The sequence below is a fragment of the Falco cherrug genome, chromosome 1 (assembly GCF_023634085.1).
Source record: "Falco cherrug isolate bFalChe1 chromosome 1, bFalChe1.pri, whole genome shotgun sequence".
Classification (NCBI taxonomy): domain Eukaryota; kingdom Metazoa; phylum Chordata; class Aves; order Falconiformes; family Falconidae; genus Falco; species Falco cherrug.
The window spans coordinates 32626605-32652679 of NC_073697.1; the positions used below are offsets into that span (position 1 = coordinate 32626605).

General features: G+C 38.5%; 1 protein-coding gene across 6 annotated transcripts in view; it reads left to right on the plus strand.

Moving 5' to 3' along the window:
- Nucleotides 1-26075, plus strand: part of CCDC149 (coiled-coil domain containing 149) — a 52095-nt gene that overhangs the window by 16972 nt on the left and 9048 nt on the right. For 4 of the 6 annotated variants that reach the window (XM_055707124.1, XM_055707132.1, XM_055707104.1 and 1 more), the window contains exons 4-10: nt 3531-3638; nt 9126-9242; nt 10531-10703; nt 12180-12252; nt 13541-13625; nt 14873-15017; nt 21294-21370. In XM_055707124.1, the coding sequence (XP_055563099.1) occupies nt 3531-3638; nt 9126-9242; nt 10531-10703; nt 12180-12252; nt 13541-13625; nt 14873-15017; nt 21294-21370 (778 nt within the window). Of the gene's footprint in view, nt 1-3530; nt 3639-9125; nt 9243-10530; nt 10704-12179; nt 12253-13540; nt 13626-14872; nt 15018-21293; nt 21371-22715; nt 22749-26075 lie in introns of all 6 variants that reach the window. The other 2 variants (XM_055707088.1, XM_055707095.1) reach the window with 1 other exon arrangement.

Below are 26075 nucleotides of genomic sequence, written 5' to 3' on the forward strand. Positions count from 1 at the left end.
GCAGAGACTCAAGAATACCTGCTGGAAACTGAACATTGCCAGAAGTGGACAGAGCTCTAGAAAGATTGATAGCAGGCAGTTAATCAGAGACTAGAATGAGGCACGCTTTTTATTGCAGACAGTTGCGTTAGGGGTGGTTAGGAGAAAAACAGTTTCCACTGCTGCGGGTTGTTGCAGAGGCAAGACAAGATGAGGCTACAGAAAGATACAGACCTTTGCATCTTTCCCTTTCATTACCCATGGCTCAGAAATCTCTCTTCATCAGTACTTCCAAGTTAGTTTTGAATGATGTGAATGAAAGAATTAAAGTCTTTCAAAGTAAAGAAGTAAAGGCAGTTACAGGAGTCTCTTTAAGGCTTCACCTAGAATCAAAAGAAACTGTTGAAGAAATTGAGTCTAGAGAAGCTGAATTTGGCTAATTTTCAGAAAGTTGCTCTCTGTTGCATGGGTAAATGCTATGAGCTTTATTGTCTGCTGAAGTAACTTGTCTTGAATTTCTAAGTGAATTCTGTGTGTTCTATGAATATTGAAAAGAAGTTGCCAGGTGGAAAAATGAATTGCCTTTCTCCTTGCATAGATTTCATCCCTTTCCTCAAAAAATATGTGCTTACAGGCTCATGAAGCCAGTCCTCCATTGTTAGTTTTATCATCTTTCAACCATATGGTATGTTTTCTTATATATGCAAACGAAATGGTACCAAGTCCAGGTGTCGTTCAGTGTATCCTTTTGGCTGGCTCTTTTTAAGCCCAGTAGAGCTCTTCTGAAAATCAAGTATTTCCCCTTCTATCCACATTTAACCGAGAGCTTTAATGAGGTCTTGCCAAAACCTTTAAAACTCGGAACAATCTAAATTACATGTTGTATGGAACCTCTAAGCCAGGGAAATGAATAATTGCTGGAGACTACTTCTGTGACATAGCTTGGTTGTTTTAGTTTAACGAAAGTATAATAGAAGCTTTGCATTAAGGACCAAGTCTATACTTAGCTCATTGTAATGCTCTTAGCATGCTTAAATGAGGCTGTTTTATTTTGGTGTCTAAAATTCTTCATTTAAAGTTGCTTCCAAAATCCCTGTCTCGAGTATAAAGGTTTTTGTCACATTAAGTCATTTATATGACTGACAAATAAAATTCAGCATAGAATTGCAATCCCAGAGAAATGGTTTTAGAGGAAATAAATCTGAGCAGGAAGATTTACTCTAGGCATGGTAATGCCTTTCCTGCAGTTACTGGGAGTTTTGACTACAGAATGCTAGAATCCTGGCGTTGAGGCTGTAAACACTGATTAGTGAGACTGAGTTCTTCCCAGGTGTTGAAATTACATGTGCTATTGCAGTGTTAGGAGCGTTCAAATTCATCATAAAAAGGGACTTTATAAATAGAAGTGTTTCAGAGAAGTTTGTATAAATCATGTTCCTTTTAACTAACTCAGTCTGGTGGTTGGATGGCCTTTGTTGAAAGTCAGCTTTCTTTAAAAAGAAAAATATAATTGCATCTGAGCGGTAGCCATAGATACTTCAGTTTATATACAATTTCCTGCAAACATGGGTTCTTTGTTTTCTTTATTTTAAACAGCCATTAAGCAGTACTTATCAATGCCATTGACTGAATGTGTTCTGAAGCTCCTTGATTCATTCAATGTATGAATGACTATTACACATTTGCTTAACATGTAGAAAAAAAATTTTTTTTTTAATTGCCAAAGCATACGTGAGGAACTTTTTGCATTGCTTGAATGGTTGCTATCTTGAAAATAAAATTACAGTCAGCTTAATTTTGGTCCTATAATTAGCTGTTTAAGTTTTTTGCTGTTACATTATTTTTCCCAAATTATTTATTTACAGTCTTCAGGCTTATCAGTAGTTTGAAAAGTGCTTTAATTTCTTCCAAAACTGTGGGAGACTTACCTTACTTTCTTCTGAACCTTTGATCTCAGAGCATCAGAAGTACAGAAGCTGTAGCAGTGAATTATGCTTGTTGTTCATCAAGTAGAATATATCAGTTTCTCAAGTTATTTTTCCTGTTTAAAAGTTTGAAGCTATTAGTATTTTAGACCAATTGGAATTTGGAGTCGGCTTAATACAGTAGTGTATGAAAGTTCCAGTTGATAATAGTTTAATAGTCTAATCCAAATGGTCAGATGCATGCATAGCTATATTCATGTTAATATTAATTTCAATATATTTGTGTTAATAGTTCTCTTTAGTATATAAACAGGGTGTGGAAATAGCAGTTGTTGGTAAACAAGGGGAAAGATTTCAGAAATGTCTATCAGACACCTTGTTGGTTTGGTAGTGTATGAGTTTTAAAGGTAAAACTCACAGAAACATCCTAAGAGACTGTCAAGTGGTAGTGAGAATGACTGGGTAAAAGAATTTTTTTTTTTCTTTTAGACTGAGAAAGAGAAAAACAGAGAAATGGGGGAGCTGAAAGAGCAGCACAGCAAGTAGGGAATCAAAAACTAAACCTAAAATACCAAGAGAGAGTTAGGAATAGTCAGTTGATGCATTGGCCTCAAACCCAAGGAGTACATGTAAGAGTAGCTTAGACTCATGGGGCTTTACCGAGTCATGCGTAGAAGATCTGAAAACTTTTTTCATTTCTTTTTATATCCTGAATTCAGATTTATGGCAATGGATGACACACCTAGCTGTCCACAGGCAATGTCTTGAAAGGCTGCACATTAGCCACTATGATTATAACTCTCTTAGAAGAGATGTAACTGGTAGACTTTTCCTGTGCTGGGTCAATGTTTGTGTATTCGTGAGATATTTGCTCATTTTCAGATATCATGGATAGGAAAGGAAGAGATTGCATTATTTTTTGGTCAGTGATCAAGCTGATGGAATTGTAAAATTACAGACCACACTGCTTGCCCTGCTGACTTAGTAGGTTAACGTGAATGGTAACTTTTGTCCTGAATTATTGGGGTTGGGCAGGGTGGTGTGTTTTTACTTTCTGACTTCACCTCTATTTTTCTAGAAGTCTGCATGCTAGCTAACAACGCAAGTCAGGTCACATGTGAAGTTTTGTGCTATTAGATATCCATGGTACAGCTTCATATAGGGACAGGGGGACTCTGGCTGGCATCCTCCTTTACTGGCTGCGAATCTGCTTTAAACACTGTTAGGAATACAATTATAATTATTTCTCAGCTGTGCCTTTTATCTAATTATACGTAAGTTTAAAACTACTGTTTGGCAACTTTGTATAAATGTTGTGAAAGTACTCTGCATTCTGCTCTTCCCACCAGCCAAGACACCAGAACTACTGTAGATGTTGTCACTTTGTCTTGTGTGCTGTTGTTGTAGGAGTGCATATGCACACGTGCAGGATGTATTTCCTACTATTAAAGATAAAGAACCCTAGTGATTTTTTTTGTTCTCTCTCTAATGAAGCATGAAGTCTGGGTACTAACAACAATAAAAGTAAAGATTTTTGGCAGATAAGGAGTAAGTCTAGGGTTTCTTTTCAGTCACCACTTACACTTCTTCATAGGCACCAATTTCTGACTGATACTCCTTTTCTAGGCAAATCTTGCTCAGCTACTGAGTGAGGCTCAAGATCGAAATAAACATCTTGGAGAAGAGATTAGAGAGCTTCAACAGAGACTGGGAGAAGTACAAGGGGACAATAAGGTATGATACATTTTGTTATCAGTAAATCGCATGGAGTGTGTAAACTGGGCTGGAGTTTTGCATTTACTTCTTAGGAAAACAAAACAATGGGTTACAGAACTTCTTTGATTGCCACTTTGATTACAATAAATGCTCAAAACAGTAGAACAAAAGAAGCTTATACAGGATACCACTAAGTGCAGCTTATTATATTTTTTTTGTATGCTGTGTTTGCTCTGTTGTCCTTAGTTATGTATTTTGCACTTAGCCTTACTTTAATGATCTCAGACATTCTTTATTTCATTCTTTTTAAAAAATGTTTTATTAGTGGCCTTTCTTCGTACAGATGAGTATGGATAAGCATATCTTCATCATGTGATAATTTTCAGGTTTTTTGCAATGAAAATGCAAAATTCTAGTAGATAAAACCAGGGGAGGCATGATTTTTCCCTTCAAAAATATGGAGCAGTTGATCATAAATATATATAGTGAGCTTTGTATTAAGCCCTCATCCTATTATCCTTACGTAACCAATTTATTTTATTGCTAAATTTAGCAAGTTATATGGAACATTGCTCAAAATCTGCCATTTGGTATTAATCAAACTCCTGTTGTCTCTGTTAATTGAAATACTTAAACTCAAGCCAAATGTGTGTAACATTCACAGCTGGAGCTGTATGCAGGGTACATTCAGAGATCAAACTAGGGAGAGGTTGAATCTGAGAGTCGAGGTGGTTAACGAAGTAAAAAATGAAACAAATAATGAATGATAACTTCCCTCCCTCAACTACAGTTTCAAAGTAATGGGATTTAAAAATATCGATAAAAAAGCAGCCTTTAATTATTCAGGTGGGCTTTTTTTTTCCATTTAAGTTAATTTTATTTTATTTCTTTTATTTTAAACATGGGTATATTGTGATAATACAGTTTTATTCATTGTTTATCACAAGGACTTCCCCGAAGGTGCGCAAGGAGCTACGAAAAGGTCGAGTAAGACCTGGATTTATAGTATGCATAGCATTAGTGCAACTTGCTCAAGCCTTCAAAGACCGGCTTTCCCGGTGTTTCTTTTCATTTGCATGTTTTTGTTTGAACTGTATTATAGTGTAGAAGACAGTGCTTTGCAGTTCCGCAGTACCAATACTATGCCATACAGCCTTTCCCAAGCCAGTCTTGAACAGATAACAAGGGTTTGTAAGTACAAGCAGAATACAAAGGTAGTAAAACTACAACATATTTAAATATCAAGGTTATGTACCTATTTTAAAAGGCTAAATCCTTATAACAATATGATCTTGGTAACACAGAGCCTACTTTGTGCTTGGACTGGCTTTGTTTAGATTTGCCTTTGTGGGTTAACTTTATATTAGCTGGTCATCTTTGACATCTGTATTCTCAGCATGAATTTAAATTCAAGAGCCTCGTAACAAATGGAAAAATACAAAAAGACTTATTCTGCCTGCCATTCCTCTCTCCAAAAGGTGCAAAATAGTGCATCGCTAAATAAAGAGGGGGAGGAAAGAACTGCATCAGGGATTAATTTAGACTAGGATTTTCATTTTTGGAACACGTTCTTCTCTTTCCTAGTAAATGAGAAATACAGCTTATTTTAGAGTCAGGTTGCTGTTTTTTAAAGTGCCTAAAAAAGCATTGCCATATCTCTGAGGGATTTAACACTCTCCTCCTGTGTCAGATTTTGCTCCCTCCTAGCTTCAGTGATAAAATTTGAGGTTTGTTCCCAAAGCCATTCTGTTCTGCTCATCAGTTCTCCTGTACTGGCAGCTGGGTTAGTTCAGGCATTGGAGTCCAGATAATGCATGGTATATACAAAACCAAAGAACTATAATAATTTGCTTGTTCTTACATTTTCCCTCTGCATTCTTCTCTCTGCTTTTTCTGAAGTGAGGGAGGGCATCCTGCCCAGCTGGTCTACGTCAACCTTACTTCTGGCAAGAGATGAACAAACAGCTGCTTTTGCAGCAAGTGAAGCTGCTTATGGATGAACAATTCTGCCTGTGTCTGAGCAGGGGTGACTCATGCAGGCTTTGTCACTGAGTGGCAAGAGCTTTGTAGGACTAAAAAAGAAAAAAAAAACCTCTTTAAATATCACACATTAGCTCTATTGATAAAGAAATGTTTTGATAGCTTGACTTGTTTTTCACTGCTCTAATGTTTGCTACTAGTAGGATACAGTCACTTGGATTTGCAAGAAGACCTTAAACTGGTGACATTTTACTTGTTGAAATCATGTTAAGTACATCCTCAGTTAGGCAATAACAAATTACTTGCATTTGGTTTAACTGGACTAATTTTTTCCTTTAATTTCAGCTAGAATTCTGTTGGCGTGAATAATAAAACTTCTTCAGGCAGTCTCTGGAAGGATTTGTTGCTGCAGTTTGAGAAATACAGCAATAGTTAGACTGCAGTGCTCCAGATATCTAAGACAATTTATTTTTATGATTGATCACAATCTCTTATCAGCTCTGACACATGAAAACTGTTCTGTGTTTTTGATAGTTATTTGTGAATCTTTTTCCTTCCTAATGTTCCGGCAGCAATGCTTGGAGAACAATTACTGAAACTTAGAAGATAGTTAGGAAATCTAATTCTCTCCTGTAAAACGGTGAAAATGGAAAGCATAAGAGAAACTGGAGGCTTGTGGAAGACTAGATGACTCAGTTGCCTTCACTTGAATTCCTACCCACGCAAAGAAATGGTTTTATAAGCTATCGAGGGCAGCTCTAAGCGAGAAGATGATGCATGGAAAACAATGGCTGCAGTGTTACTGACAGTTCGTTATAGAGCAATCATTCATGCAGCAACAGTGTGGAATGTTAAATATGGTGCATATGTTTTGGCAGAACTGGGACTTAAGGTAGCAAATTTGCATAGTTCTGGTCCACTTTTTAAGATTTTGTAGACTGTGTGGTGAAGACAGTTGCTGTCAGTGACTGTGGCTAAACATGATGGTTGCTGCCTTCCTACTGGTTGTGCTTGTTTCTCTTTTACTTCTGCATGTTTTATCATTAATCAGGAATGTACAACTTTGGCACAGGCGTTGCCTGTGGACTCATAGCCTGCACAGCAGCTATCGCAGTGAGGCCCGTTTGGGGCATTATGGGGCTGCTACAGAGTTCCTACTTTATGATTATTTTAGCTGACACTGATTAAGAAAAAGGTGTGATATTAAAATAATAAAGACTAGTGGCTTGCAGCACTGGATTGTTTTGGTTATCAGTCTATGGGTTCTTGATAAACAAGATCTGTCTGTGGTAAGGTGCCAGTAATTTAAATCCACTCTGCTGTGGATGCTGTTCGTAGAATCCCGAGGGGTAGCATTAACCTATTCTCTAGCTGCAAAATGGAGTTGAGCAGTCCTTTCCTCAGTGATTTCTGAATGATGGAAATAAAAATACAGCAGCCAGAGGGCGGGTGTATAAAGTTTATAACAAAGCACTAATATATGAAATAAACCCTTAACTCTCTGGCATAATGCTTAGTGTCTCTTTGGGTCATAGCATTTTTAGGGAAGAATTTTGTAGCAGGTGGTGCTGCCTCCTGAGACATTTGCAGTGCAGAATTAAAGGACTTGGCCTGTTCTGCCCTGTCAACTCTCTGATTGGCCAACTATCTGGAAGGAGCATTCTGTTGTTTTATGGACTGGTATTTTACTTTATTTTATGTATGTTTATAATGCTGCTTTTATGGCCAAATTTGGATTTCTGAAGCATTCTTTTCATAAGACTTCATATTTCCCACCCCCCCACCCCCCCAAATCAGTAGTAAATAAAGAGTTCTGGTTTTATTGGCAGACTGTTTGACCTTGCAAGTAATAATTGCTTGCAGTTATAATTGCATCTTACGCCTCACCCCCTCCTGGGCTGGAGGAGAGTTGGTCATGGTGCATGAGTCACAGCTCTGATCCAGTTCCCAGCCTGGTGCTCAGCGTTCGTTACACAGAAGGTTTGCTCTGCTGCAGGCATTGGAGGCATTGGTAAAGTGTGATTTCCCCTTCCCAGTTCTAGTTTTCCTGAAGAAGATTGAGTCCTCAAAATGTTACTACATTTTTTTCTTACTGCCTTTCTCACTAGCAAGAGTTTCTAGAAATTAAATTAACTGAATTAAATCATGTTACCATACATTTTTTTATCAGCCTTTTAGCATATAAAAAACCTCAGTCCCATAGCTATGAAGCCATTCCAGGATTTGCTAGTTGCATTTTTGACTTATTTGTTTTGATAAAGAAATTAATAGGAATTATATCACCTAGGATCCATTCAGCCTTACTAACTGTGCAGTGGTTTGTACTTTCCCTGTGGGGACGGTGAAATGTAGTTTGCCAAAAGTTACTTTGGGGGGCACAGCTTTCCCTAAACAAGTGAACTGCTTATCAGAACAAGTTGTGCTAGCTTCAGTGACTTGCACTGAACTGGAGCTGAAGTAAGTGGGGAGGATGATTTTGGTAGTCTGTCTTGCATCAGCAGGATTTTAATTGGCACATTGCAGCTATGGTGACTGGCATCCCATAAATACCAAAGATAAATTTTAATGTACAATCTTCTGCTTCAGAAGATTGATTTTTTTTCTGACTCTGCAATATAATGATGTACACTAATTCCTTGGTGCAGGCAAAGAGACGGGGAAAGTCAGGCTGGTTATTATGGTGGGTTTCTCGTCTCTGGAGCTCCTACGAATGAGGCCATGGGGAGGCAACACTTTTGCCTAGTCGTACTCAGTATAAAGAACTGTAAATGCTGAATGCCTCATAGACTGTTATTTTAATACTCCATGATTCTTGAAAGGTAGTTGCCTTTTGCTTTTGATATTGAATATAACTGTATTAATTCAAGTCTGACTGTTTTTAGCAGTCACAAAGCTTCTGAGTTCATTAGCTGTTTGAGAATTTTGGCCAAGTCTTTTTGTTGTTTGACCATTATTTTTTTTAACATGAATTAACTTTTGTCAGTAGATGAAAAAAACGAAGCGCAAGCAAATGTATTAGCAGCTGTTAATGCAAATTTTGCACTGATGTAGCGCGGTGGGATTTTAAGTGGTGTCAGTAAAATGAAGCTGGGCAAGCCGTTTAGTGCCTTTTTGTTCTTAACTAGGAAGAGTTCTCTGCTGCAGAGAATTTGAAGATTTACATATGAAAATGGCTTTCTGAGAATACTCTGGTTCTATAGTCTGGCTGGGATGAGTTCCTGTCAGTCCTAAAAAACATTGACCACGTGTCTGTGTTTACTTGGTCTTTCATCATTTGTATACTCTGGTGACTATCGTTGCAAGGTTTAATTCAGCTTCTGTTGATGCTTTGAGTGTTTGACTGGAATTTTTCACTGAGAACAGGATTGAGCCCTCAGCTCAGAAAATTCCCTCTGGTTTAAATAATACCAGCTGTTTGTGCTGGAAGAGATGGAATCTATGACGGCTTGCTGTTTCTAATGCAGATATACTCTGATGCTACACCCTGTGTTCTCTTGCTTATGGAATCTGGTTTTGTGATGGCAGCTCCTTCGAATGACGATAGCGAAGCAAAGACTTGGAGATGATGAAGTTGGGGCTCGCCACTTTGCAGCACATGAACGGGAGGACCTTGTTCAACAATTGGAGAAGGCTCGAGAACAAGTAATAACTAAGTGGGCATATATTGTCATGTTTTACAGAGCTAGTGCAGTAGCAAGTAAATGACTTCTGTTATGTTTGGAGGGCTGGTAGCTGATTAACATTGGAGATAGTGATGAAGGTGCTGGGATTTTTACTGAAATATTTCTTACTGAGCACTAACTTAAACATGCATATGTCCTTATCTCAGGAATTCCTTCTCTAGATTGAGTCTCCTCTTTTTATAATGTGCAGCAACAACTTGTGACAACTGAATATTGTCCATGAATGTCAATGAAAGAGACTCCTTAGTGAAAGCTGTTACGAGTATTCAACGCAATATGTCTGTATTAATATGATGTACCATCAGCATCCAATTCATCAGACTCATTCCCTAATAGAGACAAATAGCTTTCTGGGCAATTCTGGGGGTTTGTGTTCTCTGTTTTTCCCACACTCATGCCTACCAATGTCAGTTCCACCCTGAATGAGCCATTCTGTGATCCAGGAGGAGGTGTGTATTTCTTCTTTTTCAGCCTTCACTCAAGTGCAGCACTCCTTTAGCTTAGCAGAAGGACTCTTGACTGCACCTGGTCTTCTTCCAATGTGATTCTTTCTGGTATCTCTGTGCCCAATCTCGTGCTCTCTGTTCATCACCTGGCCTTTTTTTCACACGGTCTTCTATTGTCCTTCCTGGCATATCAGTGTTTTCTGAGATGCCAGTGGAGACTTCTCAACTAATTGCAGGCTTTTCTCACTCTCTGTTTGCTCTCCGTTTCCTATCCTTCATAATTTGAAACTTTTTGTCTTTGAGTATCTTAGATACTGGGCTCCTTCACTCTTTTGCTTAATAGCAAAGCTCACCCTGTCAACTCTATGCTTCTTATTTTGTACTTTTCTCAGTTATTCTTTCTGTTCTGTAGAACTTCATTACTGAAAGTCCCATAATTAGTATAAATTCTCCCTTGAGACTTTTTCTTCGTCCTCCAATTTTGCCAAATTCTTGTTCAATTAATTCCAGGAGCCATAGAAATTATATGCTAAAATCATCTTAATATGTCTGTAGCAGAATTATAGTATGGATTAAGATTTCTTTTGCTGTTACATTTTAGTTGGGTTTTTAAATTCAATTTAATGAAGTAGTACCAAAATAGAGTAAAAGTATTGACGGTTATGAGCTTTGGAAAGACTTTTGACTGTCCAGAATCAATCCTGTTCAGACATGCAGTGCTTATTGCTTTTTTCAGTTTGGACACTATGTAATCCTTTGTTTAAACTTCGGAATAGTCATAGAGCTCTCCTTTCTTCACAGATTGAGGCTCTGAGACATGATCTTCAGGCTGCACTGGATGAGTTACAGGATGTGAAAGAGGAACGCTCCTTCTACCAAGATAAGTCTGACAGACTAAATCAAGAACTTAATCATGTCTTAGGAGGGCATGAAAACCGTATCATTGATGTAGATGCTCTATGTATGGAGAACAGGTGAGTGCATTGCAAACCTTGTGGTTTCCCTAGAGCAAGTAGTGTATTGCTTAACAGGAGCATCAGGAAGTCAGTCACAACAAAACTTTAAAGAAAATATATGCAAGAATAAAAGTTAAAAGATTTTGGTAATTTGGTTTGTCTGTTTTGTTTGTACTGTAGCTAACAATCAAATAAAATTGAGAAAGTTAGGCTGCAGGAAATTACCAATGTTTTATTTGGCTACAGAGGTGTCAGTGATTTTCACAAACAGAGCTAAACAAGGAAAAGCAACAGAAGTGCAGACCTTTTTATCATTATGGCATCAAAAGAAAGAATATTAAAAATCAGTGTCTTCAGAAACTCACAGTGAGCTGTAAAGGGCTCATCTTGGATTGGTAACAGGGACTTTGAGTACCCTGAGTTAACAGTTTCGGACATAATTTGCACCACAGGGAGTGGTTGTCAATGCGGAGTGATTTGCCAACAATAGTTGCTGGTGAAATCACCCATGTAGATGTTCTTGCCACTTCCTTGGGAAAAGAATGTGGTATATAGTCTTTGCTAAGGACGACAGAGAGGAGTCACTGACAGAGCCATAGCAGGTACCTCCCTTAATGTCAACAATTACCTTGAAGTGAAAAGATCTTGTAAGACGCTTTCCATTTACAGAGACCTATGCTTCAGGTAAGGAAGTGTAATACCAAAGGCATTACTTCCCCCCAGCAGCTCCAGGGTGTTTTTCTGTTTTGCATGGCCTACAGAGTTTTGTTATCAATTTAAGCCCCCTGCTCTCCTGGCAGTGATACGATTTTATATTTTTTTTCTGAAATAGTTCAATTGTCACAAACCCTAATACAGCTGCAGTTGCACTGTATAGAAGAGGGTATTTTATAAATGCTTTATACATGAAAAAGGTATTTTCCTATGTGGAAATAGCCATCTAATTCAAGTGGATAAACTCTATTAGGAAGAACTGTACTGTTTCAGTTAACTGTATAGCATTTTTCAACTATACTGTTAAATTTTCTACTTTGTGATTGCTAATGAGAAGTGCCATGTAAGTGATGGATATCAGTGCAAAAGTTCTGCATAGTTGAGTTTTGTGTTGATATATATACAAATCTTCATGTGTCTATTGCGCAAAACTTCAAGTACAGAGGACATGAGTAAATGCTTTGTGACTGTTTCCTCTACATGTAAATATATACTCTTAGCTTCCCTCCCCAGAAACCTGAGGACCAATATAAAATGGTTGTGCAGCATGCTTGTCAAATCTAACAGAAGGGCAGCCCCTTTTTCTGATGCGATTTGTTTCTGTACATAAAGTTTTATGGGGTCAAGAGCAGTAAGATTTAGTTATTTTATCCCTCTCAGAACTGCAGAGGGAAAAGATCTCTCAGTAGTTGAAAGAGAGGACATGCCAAGTAGTAAAGAGGAGTGCTTGAGGCAGGACTTGAAAGTAACATGAAGTAAAGGATTACTTTTCTTTTTCAGGTATCTTCAAGAGAGATTAAAACAACTTCAAGAGGAAGTCAACCTTCTTAAGTCTAATATTACTAAATATAAGGTAAGATCCTCTCAGTGTGTCATCTAAACTGTGCTTCATCGGTCATGGAGATTACGGTTCATTCTCATGTTCATATGTATTTAAAGAACAAAATTGTATCTTAAAAAAACCCCGCCATTAACATTCTGACACTATTAGTATGTATACATATTACATGCTCAGTCTTCCTTGTAGGCTTCTTAGCTGATGCAGTGGAAAGGGATACCCATTAAAGGTATTTTGAAAAATGAATTAAATACCTTTTTTTAAGTTTGGGGCAGCGTGGGGGGGGGTGATCAGCCTTCCAGCCTGCTAGTAGGTTATAAGTACCTGGTCACACAGTGTGTGGTGAATGATTCCAGCTGTGTTGCCATCACAGGCAGGTCTTGTCTCCCTGTTCCCTAATGGCCACGCTCGCTCTTCATGTGTCTTAATGATTGCTAAGTCTTAATTGTTCTTTCATTCCTGGGTTAAGATACATGCTGTTTTGCGTGAAACCTTCGGGACTGAATCCTGAATCCTAAGAGGAAAATATTCTTGCTCTTCCCTGAAGTCAAGCACTCTGTTTTCTTCTGCAAGTGATTTTGGGGTGTGGAAGGGCGAGGCTGCTCATCAGGGCATGTCTTAGGACTGTCAATAGGACTTCTTAACCATTTAGTTCGTTATGAAACAGTCACAGCACTAATTGCTTTTTGTACATGAGGAAAGCTTCTCAAAGTGTTAAGTTCATTTCAGTGTCTATTTACACTTACAACTTGGGTCTTTCGGAGTGTGCGTTAGTTTATTGGTGAGAACTGAGCATCTTGGTGGTCTGGTGGGTTTCACAGAACTGTAATTGTTTTGGAAGAACTGGACTTCTGTAGCAGGATCATTCTGCTGCTAAACTCCTGAAAGTCAGTATTTGCAACTAAAACAACTTCTAGAAGCTCTGTGTTTGAGCTTTCCCTTTGAAGGCTATCCAAAAGAATGCTGGGAGAAGTCTTGATTTTGTTTCCAATTGATATTCTCTACAGGATACTGCAATTCACTGGCACTCAGCAGGTTTTTTAAAAATAGGCAAGTCTTAGAAATGGACTAAGGGGAGTGGGTGGGAGAGACTATAATAAAGTGGTTGCAATGAGACAGAATGAGTCTTCGTAACATTTGTAATTTGGCTGGAGAAGAATACTCCAGGAGAGCCACACTCCCATAGATTGCTATGGGAGTAAGTTGTTCTGAGACCAAAGTCCAGAGTTCTAGCTTCTTGACTCCTAATGAAAGCATTTGCTGACTACCGGTTTTCTAAATAAGGTATTTGTTGTTTCCTTAGAATGCACTAGAGAGACGGAAAAATTCAAAGACTCATAGTAGATCCAGTAGCAGTGCTCTGACTGGAGTCCTGTCTGCAAAGCAAGGTATTACATAAATGCAGCATGATGTTGCGTATCTCATTGAATTCCTTCCATCTTAACTCTTAATTTCTGCAACCCTTTCCTCACCAACCAAACCAAAATCTTTCCTTTCTTTCCTGTTTATTATTATGTGCTAATTTTTGTTCTTTCCTCAGTTGACTTGACAATATGAAATTTGCCTTTCGAGTACTGTTTCTCCTTTTGTTACTCTGTGGCCATTCATTCTCTCTTCCATCAGTTTGATTTTTTTTTTTTTTTTAAAGCTCTAAACTCCTTTGCAACTTCAACCCTGACAAATCACTTCTTTATTCATCTCTGCTCTGCTAACAATGGCAATCATAATTCATATTCCAATGAAAAATAGACTGGATGATAAAGGAGGGGCCCCAAGTCAGATTTTCTGCTGCTGTTCTTGGAAGCTTTTACATTTGGATGTTTTGCAAGAAATCCTTTTGACCCATGTTTCTTCACAGGTAGCAAAATGGAGTAATCTCTTTTTCCTCCTTCAAAGGAAATATCAAGATTGGGAAAGAAAGGGGAAGAGAAAATTCTTTGAGCCAAACAGTAGACCTGGCACCCTACTGTTCAGGTGTTGGTGTATTCATACACACACGAGATCAGTAGTATTTGTCATGGTAGACTGAAAGTTGCTTTTTTGTTTTTGACTTCTCTTCTGTCCTCTTCTCCATGTACTTGCAGATAATAGGCAGAGCCAGATTCTAGTTACAGAAGTTAATGATACTAGTAAAATTCCTGATGTGGTTGAGAGGTGTAGGCTCTAAGCTGCAGAGGAAGAGTTCACGAGTGACTGTATTTTCACATCAGTCTTAAATAACCTGAAGGATGTAATAATTCTAAAAGTAATATAAAAGCTTCCTTGTGGGCTTATATTTTAATGTAAGCGGGAGAGAAATGATCAATTTTTTTACCAATCTGTAGGCATATAGAAGAATGAGTTTGTTCCCTCATGAACAAAAAGAATTTTCCAAAAGCAGAATTAAGTTAACATAAGATGTATCTTCCTGTACTTATGCTGGCAATTGCTGCTGAATAACGGTCAGCTTAGAAAGCCACCATCTTTATGCCAGCTAGAGATTATGTTCCTGGTCTTTTGGTTTTGTTTGTTAACTGAAGGAAAGAGATACATATTCATTTAAGTAATGAGAATAGTTCTTTTATGCTAAGTAAATGTTTGTGTCACAACTCTGTGCATGAGAAGCCAAAACTCATTTGTGTTTTTGACATTATAGTTCAAGAGTTGTTGTCGGAGGATCATGGATGTAGCCTACCAGCCACACCACAGTCCATTTCAGATCTCAAATCACTGGCCACTGCATTGCTGGAAACTATCCATGAAAAAAACCTGGTCATACAACACCAAAGGCAAACCAACAAGTAGGTAGCATGACTTCTAAGTAAAATGGAACTTACCGAGCTATGGAGAAGTCATAGTTTTGTGGTAGTTTCAGTGAAATGGGAAGGAAGATCCATCTTCACAGGAAATTCATTGTCTTTGTTAACTGGTGGGTTCTTTAGTTTTTAAGATCAGGTATGTGTTTAGAGAAAAGTTACATTTTTGAAGTCATGTCTGGGCTTGATCAAGACCTGCCTGCCTCTGCTTGGCAAGGGTTGGTTTGCTGCGCAGCTTTAAGACAAACCATAATAACATGGGGTACTTCTAGCAGGTAGTCTGTAGGGAGGGCTAAAGAAAAGCTGTCAGGAGGAAGGAAGTGCTTGAACTGGAGGAGAAGATACATGATAATTGGTTGTTAAGGTAGGAATTTGCTAATGAACACTGGTGGGAATAGTAAATATTGCATTTAGGAAAGGAGCTGAAAAGATTTAGTATAACATTTGTCACAGGCTAGTGGCCTGTGTGTCATACAAATGATAGCTGTTTCTCCTATAGTTACTTTGCCAAAAGTTGTAGGAGATAAACACAATTGGACTGCTACTATGTGATTTGTAAAAAAAAATCTGAACGGAACTTTGAAGGAGAATTTGTTTTTTCTTAGCTGTTCTACTTATCAGTAGAATTCTTTGTCTTGCACAGCTCCTGTCATGGCAGAATATAATAATTTTTGACACATTTTCTGACATTCTGATATTATTGTCCTTATACAGTGTATGAAAATCAGAGCTAGGAAGTGTTCCTTGATTCTGTGCTCAGGTTTTTTTCTGTCGTTCCCCCCCCCCCCCCTTTTTTAAACACTGAGTCACTACTGGTAATCAGAGGTTATTCAGGCTTCTCAAAAGCACATCAGGACCAGATGCCAGAAACAGGCAGACATCTTTCATGAAAGGAAGAAGTAGTACTGAAGTAAACTGTATTGCACTAGAATAGATGATTCATTTTGACAATTGATAACTCTGCTGCTAGGCAGACTCCATTGCATAATTCTTAGCAATGTGGCAACAGAAGTGGAGGAGCAGTTTATAGCCGCTCTTAATACTCTTGAGAAAGCAAATGCCTAATCAGCTCAAGGGAGACTAAAGTGGTGAAAATGAAGCCCAGATCTAACTGATGGCAGCTCAGTCAGTTCATGTCTGTGTGTCATGTAATGCAAGAGGAGCTCCTGCACTGAGCAGTGCTAATGAAGGGCTAACACCTGCTTATTCCTTTCCTACTGCTAATATAACATCAGAAGAAAATAATGCAGAGAACATCTCTTGTTATTCCAGGTATAACCAATCTTTGCCTTTTACATCCTGATACTGTATCATTACCTGGTGTTGTAGTTTGCATACTCTTGCCTATAACTATAGCAAACATTTTTCTTAATTTTGTGTGTCTCTGATCACATGCAGTCTCTTGCATCTCTTAAATGTATCATTGTAATGATGGCTTCACTTTCTGATACCACTGTCTGCTTCCAGCTATCGAGTACAGGTTTTCTTGAGATAAGGTTTCGCAAAGAGATACAATTCTTTTCTCTGTGTGCCCAACTGGTCATATATAGCCACAGGAGTTGAGAATGGATGTGTGCACAAACTAGTATTCTGTGCCCAATAGAAGATCAAGTCTTAGAGGGAGGTGACAGTTCACATCTCTCCCAGGTCAGGAGCGTGCTCAGGGCTGTAGTGTTGTATTCAGCTCAGGATGCTTCAGGGGGAAAAAAAGGGTGGTAAAAAATCCTGGGCGCGTTGTGTGAAGAGCCTCAGTGACACTCCTATGTGGTGTGCTCATTCTTTTTGTCACCTTTTGGCCTTAGTTGGATTAAAGAGGCTTTTAAGGAGCTGAGAGGAATGGGAACTACTTCAAGTAGAAACACCTATGACACAGAAGAGTTAAAGTGAAAAAGGGAAATGCAGGTGGGACATCAGGGCAAGACCATCCTTTATTTGAGGTGCATTAGCTGGTTGTTGGGGGTACTTATTTGCCGTGTAGAAAGTTACCAGTAAAGACTGCTGACTTCAGAAAATGGGGAAGAAACTGCTAACCTGTCAGAGAAGGTTAGAACAGGTCCGTCACCTGATACTGGTAGAAGATGCATTATTTTGTTGAAGACATTCCTCCATTCAGAGTAGGAAGTTGAGAAGGATGTGGGGCTAGAGAGAATTGTAATGACAAAGGATTTTGCATAAACTGGAAGGTAGAAGTCTTCTCCTTCATCCCTCTGTCCTGTTTGCCTGGCTTTCCCTGTGCAAAGGGCATATTTGGAGGACACAGTTACTCTTTGAGAGTGTTGTGTGAAGGAAGTGAGATTTATTGGGTAAAGAACATGAGATCTTGGGGTGGTTGTTTCATTCAGGGAAGAAGTTCTGCTTTTGTTATTTGATAGGTGTTTGACCTATTAGTGACTCTGTTATCAGTAAATGAAACTTTTCAGACTGTACTAACTTACTTTCCTCCAAACAGCTAACCTACTCTAAAATCAAAACCTCTTCTGTTGCTTGCAGATTGAGATATGGCTATATACATTTACAATAGGAGAATGGTAGATTTCCTTTCTGATTAACTGAAGCAATAACAAGGCAGCGGATTTTCTTTTTTAAGTAGATTTGAATTTGGATGTGCCATTGAAGTTGACTTTCTACTGCTAGACTGTTAAAAACATCCATTGCCACTTGCTCTTGGAACAGACACACTATTATTATTGCTGCTTTCCTAAATATGTGGCATGATAAAAGGAGCTGTGGGTGTATGTGCCTAGGAACAAGTAGGCTAAATCCAGCCTTTATTTTCTTAGCCTCGCTTTTTAAGAAAAAAATAAGTTGTTTGGGAAGAAACAGGTCATTTTCCCCAGGTGATTGGTAGCTACTACTGCTAAGTCTAAGTAATGTCCTACGTTTTTCCTCACAAGCACATTAGCTTAATTTGAAAAGGCAGTTGTAAGTGATTTCTGTATGCAGTAATGTGTTGCAAGATTAAATAGTTACGTACATGCAAAAATAAACAGTCCTAACCCTGCCTAGCAAGTGGATAAAAATCTTTTTTGCTTCTGCCAGTAATAAACCATTTATTAGATGTTCTTTTTAATGCAATTTGTTCCTGTAATTGCCAGCACCCATGCAAGCCAGATCAGTGTAGAAGCTGCTCTGCTGCTTAGACGTGTTGCACTAATTTTAACATTTCTAACTTGGGCAAGCTCGGTCATGACCAAAATTACAAAAAGGATTGTGTCAGTCTGTAACTGCGTAAATGTTTCCACATGATGTATAGAACTAGATATGTGACTGTGACAGACCCTATTTACAGACATTTGGGTGATTGTATCTCTATGAGGGTATATCTCTTCTGTAGCAAGATCTAAATTGAAAGTGAGATAAATGGAGCTCTAGAGCTGTAAATCAGCACAGCTCCCTTCAGATCAGAGCCATGTATGTTGGACAGCATGGGAGATCCAGAAAGGAGCTGCTAATTCTTGTGCGAGCATTGCTGCTGTTACATGAACAACAGATTTCTGTAAAACGTTATCCTGGAGGGAGGTTTAGACTAACTCCCTTGTTGCATTAAACATGTGACCAGAGGACAACAGAGAAAGGCTATTGGCACCTTTGTCCATGACATGATCCTTCTGTTTTAGTTGAAGGATCCAGTCCACTAGGGATAGAGATAAAAAAATAGATTAGGGAGTTTGGTGCTACCAACTCATGCAGCCCCTTTAAAAATGCGTACTGTTCCAGGCCACCACAGCACATATGGAGGTGGCAAATTACCTGGAGCTCACAGGGGAAAAGGAATGAATGGAATAAACCGCACTCTGTTCAGGATTGCTTACACATTTCTTTTTTAACAGATACTTCTGTAAGAACTTGCAGCTTTACATAGATTTCATTTCTCCCGTACCTGTCTTCAGGTAACGTGGTTTGAAGCAAACTAGAATCAAACTCATCAGTGAATGCATTTTGCTCTTTTCCTGAATGAAAGGAGCAGGGTTAAGTATCGTCCTTCTTTTTTGCCAGCCATTGTTCAGAGCTGCAGAATGATCCTTCTATGTGAGAACCTGCACCAAAGGTTAAAAAATAGCTCAGCACCTCTTCTGAGGATCCAGTACGAATTATCAGGATATATTTGCTCCAGAACCTTTAGAAATAGTGTGGTACAGCTGATAAATGAATCACGGAATTTAAGAGAAGCAAGAGAAAGGTGACTTTGCTATTGTTGTCTGAATAACAAGAGCAGTAGCAATAACCGAACTTGATGCAGAGTGTTGTTTCCTTCTGTGATATGGCTAGCCGACAGGGAGGGCACTATCCTTCCCCCATTTTCTGCCATGAAACTACTGGTGAACTACTTATGAAAATAATCAGGATTTTTTCTTTTCCTGGCAGAAGCGGTGAACTTGTGACCCCTTTGTGGTGACAGTCATTAGCCAAATGGAGGTTGTTTTGTCAGCTCCCTGCCTGAGCTAACATGATGCAGAAGACTTGCATCATCTCTGTCTGTTCCCTGCTTCTCTAAGCCAGGGGAACGTCAGGTCCTTCAGCTGACCCTTGGTGGGGCTTTAGACAGGGAGATAGAAGTGGGACCCCTGGCCCCCTGTGCGCAAGGTAGAGCCTCTTGAAGTTGCTCTGTGCTTTTCTCCATCACTTGTGGCTTTGTACTGCAGAGCATAGCTGCTGGATGTTGGGCCATGCACTGGGATACACAAATAGTTATTAAGGCTGAGTCTCTCATGCCAGACAGAAGCATTCTGGAAGTGAAATCTAGACTTGAACAATTTTGATTGTAATTGGAGAAGACAGTAATAGATCCATCATAACCTTGGTAACCTATTTGATTGCTGAGTTTCAACGGGGAAATAAACATAACTGCTCCCAAATGTCTTCTCTCCTCTGCTTGTAAATGTGATGCACTGTTTGCTTTCTAGTTGATACACACCACTGTACCTTTCAGTGCTTTCTTTGAGATTTGTTATACGCTTTGTCTTTTACATCACTCTCTCATCTTGATATTTTTGTAATCTTTAAAATACAAGGCTCATTGCAGAGCCCTCACAGTAGAGAATTAAAAAATACTTAGTCCTTGTTAGTCAGTTTGTCTAGCCCCTTTGGTGTTTGCTGGGTTTGCTGTGCTTCATGTCCTTCCCAAATTCTGCCATCTTGTCAGTAACGACATTCCCAGTATGCTCCAATGTCTGCAGCATAAAGCCCTCACTGGAGAGCACACAGTGCAGTATTGCAGAGCTCTGGTGAGCACGGGAAGATGCTCTTGCCGTGCTGTGTTGTGATATGCAGCTTCTCCATTCAGTTCAAATTTAACTGACTTGTCCTGTTGCTGTAATTTGATGAATAAAACTTGCTGTCCATTATCTCTGCTGTCATGTTTAGAACTGCTGTCTCTTCTAGGTTTCTCACTCTATTGAGTATTGTTTGAGATTTACTTAAAGACTTCTGACTCTAGGAGACTTGCTGTGCCTCTGAGAGAAACACTTTCAAAAATTCTTTGGAAAAAAGAGCTTTCCTTGCAAGGTAGAAATCTCTCATTTGATCTGAGGAGAGAATTAAGACTAAAAGTTAAATCCTGCAGGAGAAGTAACTGCAAATAGTGTTTGTGTAGGAATCAGATACAAAAGAAGAGATGACCCAAGAAATGCAGTGAAAACTAAGAGTGGGTGATAAAGACACTAAAGAGCTTGAAGCTTTTTAGTAAAGTAGAAAACAGGGTTCAGCACTAAAAGCAAAGATGTGGTAGAAAAGATATTCCTTGCCATTTTAAGCAATCTTAGTGATAGAGAAACCTCTGTGAACGAAGGACTAGGCCAGAATTGTGTCTTAGAACTTCAAAATCAATCTAGATGTTGTATTGAATTTTCTGGATTTTGTCTTCATAGCTTTTATCTTCTGGTTTTAGCTGTAGATAAAGTAAAAGTAACTGGGAAGAGATATTTGCAGGCAAAGAAATAGAAACATTGTGAGTTACTGTTCTTTGTCTTTACTGAAGGGCAAAGGTTGAATGTCCAGTACATCCTAGACTTTTTTTTTTTTTTTTTAACCCATGGGCTAGATTAGACAACTGTATTTAATTTTCTTCTAACTGGGAGAGGATGTCCATTGCCATTAGTGAAAAGGGATGACTGCATACAGGTTTACTGCACTAGTTAAGTAATAAGTTAAAAATTCAACTGTAGCCATGTAAGCAATTGGGCTTTGGTTACCTTAGTATAACACAGAATCTCACCTCAGCTGACTGTTGCTGGCTTCTGTTTTTGTTTTCTTTTTCCAAAGAATTCTAGGTAATCGAGTGGCAGAACTAGAAAAGAAATTAAGAACTTTGGAAATTGCTGGCTTGTGGAGTCTTCCAGGTTAGTAGAAATTCAAGAGAACAGCTTGCATTATTTAGTTTTCAAGGGTATATTTGCATTTACGAAAAGCTTGGCTATAACTTTTTTAATGACAGTTATTTTATGAATGTGCTATTCAGCACATTTGCAAAATTAGAAACCTCTAATAAATGTTAAGTTGAAACCAGAAATCACTAAACTCTTTAAACTCCAAGTCAGATATATACACTGGAAAAAAAAAAAAAAAAGCTTTTAAATACTGGAAATAACCAAATTGGCTCCATAGTCTGCAAGCAAAAAAAAAAGGGAACTATTTCATTTAAACAGTTGTATGAAATGATATATAGGATATTGGCCATTATGTTTTTCAACAAATGTTATTTATTTTGTACTTGTTGTCACTTCCATGGATTTTATTGCTGTATTTTTAATGTTCTTCTGTAGAATCATGAACTCTGAGAAATTGGAAATGTAAATGGTCTTAAATTTTCTAGTCCATCTCTCCAGAACAGTCTTATTCCCTGTAGCATCCTAAGTATTGTATTTGGTTTTGAATTACTCAAGTAATGGGAGATTAATCTGCTTCCTAATAGACCTCACTGTTAGGAAAATATGCAATATTTAATTTACATTTACTTTTTGCTTCTTTTCTTCCCATTACACCCAATTGTGTCATCTTTAACCACTGTAAATTATGCTACTCCGTTGTTGGTGTTTGCATCATTAGGCTTTGTTGTTTACAGCTTCCTATCAGTGCTACTGGGGGTGGGAGATAGCGTGATTTAGGTTTCTAGTGTTTTGGGTCTGTGTTTTTACCACCTAACCTTTACATCTAGAAAAAAGCTGAAGAGACCTTGTGACAAACCTATGCTGTTCAAACTGTTTGGCCTGATGTGATGTATTTCCACTTTAGTTTGCCTGTTGTAGGCATTCTCGGTCACCCTTCTGGAACTGGCTGTCGTCCTGACACTTTCCAGAACTGAAGGTCCCAAATTTGTTTCTGGGGCTCACTTACTTTTCCGTTAGTCACCTAACGTAGTGCGTTTGTCCCCCCCCACGTACTCCAAAAGATGCAGGTGAAATATTTGTCTAAAACCCTGCTAATGCAGTTTTGGATATTGGTACAAATGTATATCATAAACTCACCAGTTTAAGGTACTGTAGGATTTATTTTTCAAAAAATTCTGTTCTATGAAATTCATACACTAATAAATGCAGCATTTCTGATCTTTGAAAAATGCGTTAAAAAAAAGAAAGGAGCAGCGGGGACTTGTTACACAATTGTTGGTCTCTGTAGGTAAGGCGTCACATTAATGTGTATACAATAACAACTGTCTCTTTCCTTCCTTTCTTTTGCTGCCTGAAGGCCTGAGCTACAATGTCTCAGTGGGATTTGGGAGTAGGTTCTGCTTAACATATATTTTTAGTAACTGATTTTAGCAGTACGTTAAATATTGTCACTGCATGTAAATAAACAGAAATACTACCTCAACACTTTTATATCTGACAGTGTAAGATGTTCAGTCAAGTGAGTTAGATGACCACAAGAGAAACAGACGCTGTTCTACAAGACAGTTCCTTTAAATTGAGGAAAACAATGAGAAAGGATGATCTTAAGTATATGTAAAGGAATTTTACACTGGATTGCGAGTTCTGTTAAGCCCCTTTGTTGATTTGGTGCTTGTCTTCTAATTCAAGCGTGCACTTTTGTTTCCAAGTGCATTCTAGTCCCAGGGTAGTCAGAAAAGAGCCTTGCAACACCTGGTGGGTCACCAATTTTCCTTTCAGAGCATGAAAAGCTTCCACTCCATAAAACAGCAGCATGTAACAAATAGCACAGAAACTACCACAGTGGACTCTGCACCTGAATATTGACTTGGGTGAGAGACAGAAAATGGAGAATATCTCATCTAGTCAGTCTTAGATCTGGAGAGAAAAAAATATTATTTGGTTATGAGTTGAATTTTTTGTCATTGGAAAAAAACATGCAGATGAAAGCTGATGTTCAGTCTAGCACAGAAAGAAGCGCACATTATAAATTGCAGGTTTTTAATCTGAAGTTAATGTTCCTACTTAGGCATCATTGTCCGTATAACATTTATAACATCTCCTGTCACCATGATATTAATATCTTCCAAATGTTGTTAATAAATGATGCTGTTAAACTTTATCCTATTGAAGAAAGAGCTTGACCGCCTTTAATTTTTTGTTAGGTGACATATTTGTCATCTGCTTTTGAGCAATGCATGAGTGAACTCTGGGGAAGCTAAATCAAGAGGAAGTACATATTTAATTTTTGAAATGGTGAAATTGGTAGCATAGCTCATTTCTGTAGAAGTTCTGCCTAACCACAAACTTTAGCTTCCCAGGTTTGGAAAATGAGCCTTAATTGAATCACTTGCGAGGTTCATTGCTGAAAAGAAAGCAAACTTGGACATAGACTTGGCTCTGATTTTCTTTTTATGAGCCTGCTTGCCTTGAGAAGGAAGCAGAGGATGTGATGTTCACAGAAGCATTTAATTCTTTGCTTTGTCTTAGGTATGTTGAGATTCAAATATGCATGCGTAATATGTTAAGTGTATTCAGTAATAGTAAACACCACCTTATTCCTCTCACAACTTGACATACAGAGAAATTATTCTGTGTTTTTTTAAAATCTAGCACTTCCTGAAAATTCCAGATCTCCACTGAAAAAAAGTCCTTAAGAAAAGAGCTGACCATGACTCAGCCTTTTTCTGTCTGGGATGATAAGAAAGTTTCGGTGCTGCCTCTTGCTCCACAGTAATCGATGTGAAGCAGGGGCAAGATCGAATTAATGGGCTCAGCAGCTGCTCTGGGTATAGCCAGTTACAGCAGTGTAGGGTGCAGCAGAAGTTACAAGAGGGTACCCAACCCTGGAGAAGAAAATGAAGAATTTACAACTGCTGAAAACTTATTTGTGTACTTATTTTGAGATCTGTATACTTTCCACTAAATTCCTTCAAAAGTCATTAAATAGAGGAGCACGTAGCTATGTAAGTTACAAAATGGAGCTTACATGGCAGGTAATTGAAATCCCCTGTGCGTAAGCCAACTTCAGATCATGAGTCACAGAATATAGTGCAGCAATACCCCCATGTCCCTCCTTCATGAACGGGTGTTGAGTCACAGTTAATGTATAAATATACATAGGACTTTTTGGGCTACATCTGTTGCTTAGATGGTGGATACTGAGTTTAGCTTTATTTTCTGTAACCAAGTTAGTTTGCAGAGAAAAATGTGGAAGTAGATGTGTTTCCTGTGTAAATACTGGCTGGAAGTCAAGAAGTTTCTTTTTTGAAGCTTGTCTTGGCAATCTTCAGGGAGTTTAGCTCAGGCTTTACTTCTTTTATTCCAAAAAAAAAAGGAAAACAAAAGTCCGCTTTCCACTTTAAAGTTACATCCCCCCAATTTTTTTATTCATCATGTTTTTGAATTTTGCTTCCTCTGTTGGATTATTTTGTATCTTTTTGGATATGTGGCTACTTTTGACAGTGTATGAACATCTGTTGGATGTTTTCATACCACTAGTTCCCTGTATGATTATTTCTTCTTCCAGCATAAAATTCTTCCACTGTTATTACAGGAAAGTGCATTTGTCTAGGGGTTTTTGCATTTTGAAATAGCCATCGGATTTGTTTTGCCTCCCTGCCCCTGCTTTTTTCCCCCCACTTTAATTAATTTTGCCTTGCACTGGGGGGGGGGCTTCTCCACCTTGGTGTTAATTAATGCTACTTTTTATAACTTGCTATGGTGAAGGCAGAATTCTGATGCATAGTTGACAGGGGGATCAAAGCTTGAAAAGATCCAGTTTCAAAAGCAGGAATTGCATTCATATTGCTGCAGTGTATACCCCGACATGTTAAGGTATAAGAACATCATTAATACCTTCAGGATCAAAGTATTTACAGCCAGTGCTTTCAAAAGTATTTAGGGATTGGACTAGTCCAGTTAGACTCCATGGGAACAGCCTGACTTTCATTATTTCTTAGTAGGTACCAGAACTTTCTCAGAGCTGGATTTATTCTGGGTATCTCCTGACCTGCTGCTCTGTTGAAAGTCTTTGTCTTGGATGGGTGATTAGATTTAGGATGTTGCCTTAAGGTGAAACGTACAAACAGATTTAGAGGGGAGAAGTGGTTGTTACATAAATGTCCGTTCTTATGGAGATAAATAGAGCAGTAGCTTGCCACCTCCCCAGCCATTACTTATCGGTTGGCAGTTGTTCTGGAGGCCACACAAACACCACACTTAGCTGATCTTGCACATTTCCTGCCATTTCCCCTCTAGGTTTAAGGTAGTGTCAGTCACTAGAAACATGAGCATCCTGAACAGTGGAGGACTTCCTAAAGGATCTGCAGGTGTTTCTTTCTGTATTGCTAAAATATGTAAAGACTAGGCATCTACAGCAGAGTCCTCAGCTGAAGAGTTTCTTGCACTATTTTGTCTGCAAAACTGCTGGCAAATTGCCCTTTTCCATTTGGTTAAAAAAAAAGTTGCTCAGAAATGCTTTTGGAATTTTCAGATTAAAATCTCTCCTGTTCCCAGCAATGTATGCTTGCTTGCTCCAGCAGTTCTTAGTTACGCTAAGCTTTCAGTATTCTTTTCTAAGGGACCATTGCAGGATAATATGTGTGTGAGTATGTAGTGTAAAATTGCACAAGTGGTACGAGCAGGTTCATCGTTGAGGCAGAGTAATAGAGAGTAA